An 8,337-nucleotide genomic window follows, 5' to 3' on the forward strand; every position below is an offset into this window, starting at 1 on the left:
TGTCTCCTACTGTTTTGGGGGTTTTGTTTGTTTGTTTGTTCTAAATTAAGCCTTTTAAAATTTACCAGGAAAGTGAACCTCATTTTTCACAGTTATGCCTTGGGGAAGGGGAACCTCCTTGGTGACACCTTGGACTTTGTACACACTTGAGGAAGGTGTCTGTTTTCACTGGGGAAACTGGAGTTTAGATTGCTAAAATAAAAGAAGAAAGACCCCTCTTTGATTGTGTGCAGCCAGTTCTCCAAGAACTCAAGGCACAGCTTCTCTGACCTGACCAGACCTCCTTAGGAGAGACCATGGATCAGTATCAGTCACTGCAATCACCTCTGCTCTAAAGAGAGAAAGATATCCATTAAAATAGGAATGTGGATTTATTAGAAGCCCTTTGAAATATTTCTCCATAACTAACAAAAAAGAACTTCCTAATGAACTGCACCAGAGCAGAGGGAAATCAAGGCAGACCTATGTTGGTCAGGACTTGCTTGATCCCAGTGAGCCCTGTGGTGCATTTGGTGCTGAGCCCTGGAACCTCAGGGCCAGAGAGGAGATTGCACAAACCTTTCCAGGAGTCAAAATCAGAGGAAAACCCAAAGTGTCTCAAAGCATTAATGGGTCCCACTGAGGTCCATCCCCAGCACAGGCTCCTCATGGACTCCTTGGAGGAGAGAATTGGAGGCCAGGATTGCACAAAAACCTCTCAGACACTCAGTGTGGAAAGGAAATTCCAAAGTACCTTAAAAAACCCAAAGTACCTTGAGCCCCACTGAGTGTTGTTACTGACAAAGGCTCTCAAGGGACTAATTACAGCACATATCTCTCAGAGACTCCCAGGCAAAAACAAAACCCAAAGTCCTCTGAAAAACCTGCAGTCCCTGGGAGCATAAGGAGACCCCAGGGGCATTCCTGACCAAAGACTCATCCCAGCAGATCCCTGAGGCCACTGGGATGTGGGGGGATGCTGAACGCAGGACAAGGGGTGACAGTGCCCAGCCTTGCTGGGGCTGTGCCAGGAGGCTCCAGTGCCTCAGGGCAAGGTGTCTCCTCACAGCTCTTGGTGGCACAGACCCTGCTGTGCCCCAGGGCACCAGGACCTCCTTCTCCTTCTCCCCACTTGTCACCACTACCTCCAATTTCCTGCTCTGACTGCTGCGTGGGGACACTTTCTTACTTTTGTCCCTCAGTCAGACCCATTAGAGGTATCTGAAACTTTGACATTTCTGACTTTTTTTATTATTTTGTTACTATAATTATTAATTGTATCAACTTTTTATGTATAAGGAGAACATGGGCTTGTGCGAACGTGAACAGACTTGTTACTGCTTGCTAGGACTGTAACCTGAGAACACGTTTGAGCCTTGTCCAGACCTGGTGGAGGCTTGTAGCCACTGTTGCTTGAGTGCTAGCCAACATGTTTGGGTTTGCTCAGACTTGTACCCCAGCACAGTAGACATGTCACAGCCCAACCAGAAACTGCCTATAAAAAGTGCAGTGCCCGGGTGTAGGATGGATGTGTTGGTGGAGCAGGGACTCCCCGCATCCCCAGCACTGCTTGCTCGTTCCTTATCAACGAATTAATAAATTCCCTTATTGATTGACCTACCTGATTGTGGTGAGTAATTTATAAGACTCCAGAACTGTAACTTTGGGTGGTCAGTCTCTCTCATGGGAGCCTCCTAAAGGGCCTTCAGCCACTCCCCAGCCCCGGGCAGCACCAGCATCCCCTTTGCAGGGCCCAGCAGGGCTCTCCTGAGCTGCCCTTGCCCACCTGCAGACAGACCCTGCCCCAGCAGGGCCCTGCAGACAGGCAGGTTTGTGTGGGACAGGTGAGGGCACAGAGGGTGGGATGGGCTCTGTGAGCCTGGCAGGGCTCTCAGGAGGGAAATGTCCAGGCCCAGGGAGATGCTCGGGGAAGGAGAGGGGGCTGGACAGAGCAATGCTGGGGGCAGGAGGGCACTGTTGGTGTGTGGGAGGTGCCATGCACAGCTGGGTACAGGAACACTGCCCTGAGTGCCCAGCTGTCTCTGCCCTGCCCTCCCAGGCACAGCACCACAACATCTTCTCTTGTTCCTGCACTCCTCTGGTACTGTCATTGTTATCTGCTGCTCTCAGGAAGGCTCTGGGATTGCAGCACTGAGTCAGGCACTGCCCTTGGGATTCCTGCCAGGCAGGCGTGTCCATGGCAATGGGGTGTCCAAGCTTCCCTGTGACCTGTGGGGCTGAGGGCAAAGCAGTCCATGGGAAAGGGGAATGAGCTGAGCCCCCTCCCTGAGATCCCATCATGGACACACCTGGGAGTCTCCTTGCTGTGTTCTTCCAAGCTGTGAGCTGCCCTCCTGGATACAAATGTGTGCCAGAGCCTCTTGGAGCTCCCTGAATGTCCCACAGGGAAGTGCAGAGATGCCACAGCTGAGGAAATGCTGTTGGGTTTGCCAAGGGAACCGTGTGTGTTCTTGCAGAGAGGGGTGCTGAGACTTGCTCAGAGACCTTCAGGGAAGGTGAGACATTAAGGGATCCCTCTGCTATGGGCAGGGTCTGGTTCATCCCAGGGTGACACAGGAGTGTGATTGTGCTCTGATTCCAGCCAAAGATGCAAAACCAGGGCAGCTGGCAACTCATCCAGCCCCTCACCTTCCCTATGCCACAGGGAATCCTTTGCTTCTCACATCTCTCAGTGGCAAACTCTCAGCGCAGCAGAAATGCTGGGGATTTCTGACATCAGAGAAACAGGAATGATGTGTGGGTAGGAAAAAGTTGCCTAAATCTCCTCCCTGGCACCAAGGTCCTTTGGATTTGAGAGTGTAGATGGGTTTTGCAGAGTCTCACTGCATTGCTTGTTTGTCCCTGGAGTCAGTGCCATGAGATCAGGGTTCCACTGTGGTACTTCAGGGACTGAAGGCAGGGTCAGGTGTTTGTGTTTTGTGTTAGTGGTCAGTGGCCATGGAAGTGACAAATGCCCTCCAAGTCACCTGCCTGGGACTCTGAAACTGTGATGGCTCTGGTGGCAGGTGAACGCTTTCCTGTAGGAAATCAGAGCCTGCCAGGAGAGCACAGAGGATCTGCAGGGACAGCCCATCCCATCAGGTCAGCAGCAAATGGAGCCCTGAAGCAAAATCCTGTCCAGTGTGGGGTCACCCAGAGACCAAGGACTGAATGTCTGCTGTGACCCAGGAGAGCTCTGCAGCCCCAGGGACACAGCAGGCACAGGGAAGAGAGTCTGGGCACTGACTGCTTTGAGCTTCAGGGACCTTCCCCAGGAGAATCCAGGGCAGCCCCAAGGGCATCTGGCAGCCCTGGAACAAGGCAGGCTCCTCTGAGCCCCTCCACAGCCCCAGCAGAGCCTGTGTGGGAGGGGGTCAGTGCAGGGAGCACCATCAGCTGCCTCTGTGTCCCAGGCTGAGCAGCAGAGCCCAGCAGAGGCAGCCCAGGGCCCCGGGCAGCACAGCCCCCGTGCTCTGCAGAGCAGCAGCCCCAGCTCGGGCTCTGGGAGCAGGGCAGGGGCTGCAGCAGTGGCTGCTCAGGCCAGCACAGACGTGTTCCCCTGGCACAGGCTCTGTGGGCAGCTGGCATGTGCCAGGAGCAGAGCAGGAGCCCCTGGGATGCAGAGAAGCCCTGGAAAGAGGCTGCCCTGTCCCTGGGGCAGCAGCAGCTGCCTGAGGAACCCTGGGGCCAACTCTGCTGCTGTGCTGGGCAGCGGGGCTGGCCCGGGGGCTGCAGGAAATGCCCAAGCTGAGGATCTGCTGAGCATTCCAGACACAGAGTGGCTGTCCCTGACCTGCAGTGCCTCCAGTTGTTGCTACAGAAGGTAACCATGACTATGTCACCTGCACTGTTGGGCTGGGGCAAGGACAGGGAGAGGAAAAGAAGGAACCCTTGGTAATGTAAGTCTCTGCAGTGTCAGAATGGTGCCCATGGTTCCATGGAGCCCCACAGTCCCACAATGGTCTCCTCGTCACACCAGGCCCCACAGTGTCACAAGGCATCTTTGGTTCTATGGGGCCCACAATATCTGCTTTGCCAATGGGCAAGGTCAGCACCGAAGACACGGACACCAACTTAAGGAACAGAGTAATTTATATAACGCAAAAGTGCAAAGAATTAAAAAAAAAAAAAAAAGCTGGCTGGGCACAAGTGGGGCAGCACAGCAAACAGGGAGCCTGCGAGTCTCTTCCAGAGACTGCTCTGCCTGAACAGCTCAGCCAGCGGGAAGGAGCTGCTCCACACGGGAACCAGGAACAGAAGACACTCCTATTTTATGGCATGTTTTCTGTTTTAAACAAAAGAAAAAGAAAAAGAAAAGAAGAAACCTCTATAAAATGTGAAAGATAAAAAAAACCCCCAAGTTTGCAGTGAAAAATCTTCCGTAACTTTTAATTCAGTTTAATAACTGATCTTTGGCAGCAGAAAACTCAGTTATTTACTTTGTAAATGAGTTGATGGCATTGATCCATTTTACTGGCCTCAGTAACCTTTTTTAAAAAGATTTTGAGGTTTATTTCCAATATAGTTATTTTAAATTGTGGTGGAATTGGAGTGAAGCAAGAAGAAATTGCTTTGTGCCCTGCCAGCTCCTGGCAAGACTGGCAATCTAAACTCTGTCACTGCCCAAATCCTTTAGGAGATGCTCTTCCTTCTCACCCTGTGAAAGAGCTGCACATTCCCTTTGAAACTGTCAGGGGCTTCTTAAAGATGGAAAGTCCCACTTACAGCTTTTTGCTTGGTTTGGGAGTGCAGAACGGAAATTCTCCTTCCATCAGCTCCAGGCTGCACTGCCTTAGGAACACGGCCCCTCGCCAGGTTTTGCCCACTCGTGGCACTTCTAGAGGAAGAAGAAAGTGCAACTGCACAATTCCAGCCAAAAAAGAATGAAGAGTGGGACATCCTGTGGAAATCCAGAGGTTCAGCTGGCACCGTGGAGAGTGTGGGTTCTTGCCCATTGGCTGTGTGTCCCTAACAGCAAACCCTTGGCCTGCAGGAGCGTCTCACTCACCTGCAAAGCAGAAAGCTCAGGCGGTGCGCTCGGAACGGGCTCGTCTGGTGCAAAGCTGTCAGAGCCCTGTGAGGGCAGAGCCCTGTGCCCAGGGCTGAGCCCAGCAGAGCCCTGGCACAGCCCAGAGCTGCCTCAGCATCCGCAGAGCCCGGCTGCAAGGAGAGAAACCAGAACCCGCCCGTCAGCCGAAGGCTCCTGTCCCCCTTGTCCCGACCCCGCAGTGCCCAGGCCGTGCTGGCTGTGCCCAGAGCTGGGCACAAACCTCCCAGTCACTGCTGCCCCTGGGAGCAGAGCAGGAGGGCAGCACGTGTGCCCAGCCTGCAGCCACCATGGCACACCCAGCCCCTCAGCAGCTGCCCAGAGCCAAGAAGCAGCTTGGCAGCCTACTGAAGACTTTGTGGCATCCACCCCAGTAAAAGGGGGAGCCTTTGGTGCCTGGCCAGGCTGTGCCATGCCCAGATCTGGCAGCTTCCCCCTGGCTGTGAACTCACTTGCAAACGGGGTGCAGAGTGTGTCTCTGAGGAAGGTGCCAGAATCAAAGTCCATCATCTTCAGCTGGCCAGGTTGAGGAAGAGATTGTTGTCCTTGAGGTTGTCCTTGGTGTCTCCAGCAGCAGCCCCACCTGGTACAGCTTCTCCAGGGACTCCTTCTCTTGTCCTGGGGGCCAGACCAGGCTGTCAGTGTTCTGCCCGGGGCCCCAGCCCTTGGTGGACCAAATAAGCAAAACTAGGTGGGAAGGTGGCCACCAGTGCTTGCCACCCCAGGTCTCCAGCTCAGCTCCAGCCCAAGAGCTGTGTGTTCCCTTCTGATGACCCCTGCTCAGAGGTAAAGGCAGGCTGGTTTGGACTGCCACTGATTCCCAAGAGATGTGTGGAGCTGTTACTTGCCAGGCCTCTGGATGCAACTGTGCAACGTGCATCTCTCCCATCTTCTAGGGCAGACGAACGCCCTGCAGCCAAGGATGGTGGAAAAGGTCTTGTAAGGATGGCCTGTCCAAGGGTTGCATGGACAAACACCTCTTAATAATATCTTGGCACTCTGAAGAGAGAAAGCAGAAATCGCCAGTCAGTTGGAGAAGTTGCCCCCCCCCCCATTCTCATGCCCAGGCCATGCTGGGTGTGCCCAGAGCTGTGCCTAAACTTCCCCATAGATTCTCTGTTTGGAGACGAGCAGGAGAGCAGGACCTGTGCCACCCCTTCAGCAGCTGCCACAGCAGGATGCTCATGAGCCCGCTGCTGTCTCCCAGCACTGGTATTCCCTCCCAGAGATGCCCAGAGATGAGGATCCATCCACCTTGAGAGAGCCGCCGTGGGAACAAGATTCGTCCCCAGATCGTCTCCTGGCCCCTCCTGAATGGGTGCTTCCCTGTGACCAGGTGGTACAGCAGGAGGCCCAGGGACCAGATCGTTGCTGCCTCGCCGTGGTAGCGTTGGTGGTAGATCCACTCTGGGGGGCTGTAGGACAGAGTTCCTATGGAATACAGATGGAGTTCATCAGGGGGATGCTGCTGCTCCCAGAGCCTGGCCCCAGCATCCCTGGGCATGCAAAGACTGCCCCAGTGGCACGTGGTGTGACCCGGTGCCCTCTTGCCAGCACGTGGGACTCGTGTACAAACTTGGGGCTGGGAAAGAAGCCACTGGTGCTGGAAGAGGGCAGCAGAAGCCCTGGGAAGGCCTAACCATGACACACAAAAGAAAAACCCACCCAGTGGTGAAAAAAACCCACTCTATTCCCTGCTGGCCCTCAAAAATGTTAATAAGCCAATGTAAATGAGGGGAGAAGAGCAGTTCAAGCCCTTCCTCGCCTGGACAGCAAACCAGCTGGGGCACGGGGTCAGACTCCCCCTCCCTGCTACCCCCACAGGGGTTTTTGTTGCCCTACCTGCCCCAGCTCCAGCCCCAGCCCAGGGGCCCCTCACGCCCCCACCCAAATCAACTTGTCTCAAGCATTAATCCCATCCCAGCTGCAACAGGGGGAAGTCCGAGGGCTACACCCAGGCTTGGGCCATGAGATGCCTAGGAGCATCCCTTGGGAGGGCTCACCTGCAAACTGGGTGTAGGCTGCGTCTTGGAGGAAGGTGCCACAGCCAAAGTCAATCAATTTCAGCTGCCCGGTGGCCAGGTCGAGCAGGATGTTCTCGGGCTTGATGTCCCTGTGCAGGACCCCGCAGCTGGTGCAGTGCCGCACGGCGTCCAGCACCTGGCGGAACAGTCCCCGCGCCTCCTCTTCCGGCAGGAACCTCCGCTCGGCCAGCACAGCCGAGAGGTCCTGGCACCGCTCAGGACGCTCCAGCACCAACAAGAAGCTGTTGGGCAGCTCAACCCACTCCAGGAGCTGAATGACACCAGCACACCCAGACGACACCTTGTCCAGCAGCACAATCTCCAGGGGCGCACGGGCGCCGTCGGGCTGCGCGAGGAGCACGATGCCGTCAGCGGGGCTGAGGCCGTGCCAGGGCTCTGGGGCTCCTCAGCCAGCCCGGGATGCTCTGCACCCCCCGCTCACCCCACGCCCGCTCTCCCTGCAGGGCTCCCGGCGGCTCCCACCCTGCCGGGCCCCGGCTCCTCTCCGCCCGGCACACCCCGCCTTCTACCGCTGGCCCCATTCACTCACCAGCTCGCCCCAGTGCTGGATGCGATCCCGTGGCACGCATTTGATGGCGACCTGCGAGCAAGAAGCGGCAGCCGGCTCAGCTTACCGCCCGCTCCGCCACGCCCTGGAGTCCTCCTCTACCTCCTCTTTCTCCTCCTCCACCCTCCTCCACCGTCCTCCGCCCGCCGCCGGCCCCGCCACTCACCGGGGCACCGTCCGCGAGACGCGTCCCCGAGAAGACGCTGCCGAAGCCGCCTCTGCCGAGCAGGGAACCCATCCGGTACCGCTCCTGCAGGGCCTCCTGCGCCTCCCCTGCGGGCGACACGCAGCCATCAGCGCTCGGCCCGGGGCCACACACGGCCCCCGAGCGCTCCCCGAGCGCCCCGGGCCGGGCATCCCCACCCGCCCCGGGCCCCGGCGGCTCGGGGCCGGCGGCCGCGCTGCCGAGCGGGGGAGCTCGGGCCGAGGACGCCGCCGCGGAGGTGGCGGGAGGGGCTGCGCCACGTGTGTCCTTCGCGGGTCCCGGAAGGAGCCGGGATCGGGATCGGGACCGGGGCCGGGGCCGGGGCCGGGGCCGGGGCCGGGGCCGGGGCCGGGGCCGGGACCGGGCTCGGGCCAGGCGGAGCCAAAGGGAGACGATGCTGCCGCAGCTCCAGGCAATGATGCCCGCCCAGCACCGCCACCTCCGTCAACAGCCAGAGCTGGGCGGAGGCGGACTGCGACGGGATGGGCGGGGATGGCCGGGGCGGAGACGGCGA

At 57.4% G+C, this 8,337-nt stretch overlaps 1 protein-coding gene across 1 annotated transcript in view; it reads right to left on the minus strand.

The window, feature by feature from the left end:
- Positions 1-5,484: 5,484 nt before the first annotated feature.
- The window catches only part of LOC306815870 (serine/threonine-protein kinase pim-1-like), a gene marked incomplete at its 5' end in the record, with an annotated part of 3,446 nt that continues 593 nt past the window's right edge, over positions 5,485-8,337 (minus strand). Inside the window, 6 exons of the mRNA XM_079332389.1 lie at positions 5,485-5,644; positions 5,871-6,025; positions 6,281-6,457; positions 7,030-7,427; positions 7,581-7,651; positions 7,785-8,090. Coding sequence (XP_079188515.1) covers positions 5,919-6,025; positions 6,281-6,457; positions 7,030-7,427; positions 7,581-7,651; positions 7,785-8,090 — 1,059 coding nt within the window. The 3' untranslated portion in view covers positions 5,485-5,644; positions 5,871-5,918. The remainder of the gene's footprint in view (positions 5,645-5,870; positions 6,026-6,280; positions 6,458-7,029; positions 7,428-7,580; positions 7,652-7,784; positions 8,091-8,337) is intronic.

This window comes from Erithacus rubecula, assembly GCF_903797595.1.
Source record: "Erithacus rubecula genome assembly, contig: scaffold_264_arrow_ctg1, whole genome shotgun sequence".
In the NCBI taxonomy this organism is placed as follows: Eukaryota; Metazoa; Chordata; class Aves; order Passeriformes; family Muscicapidae; genus Erithacus; species Erithacus rubecula.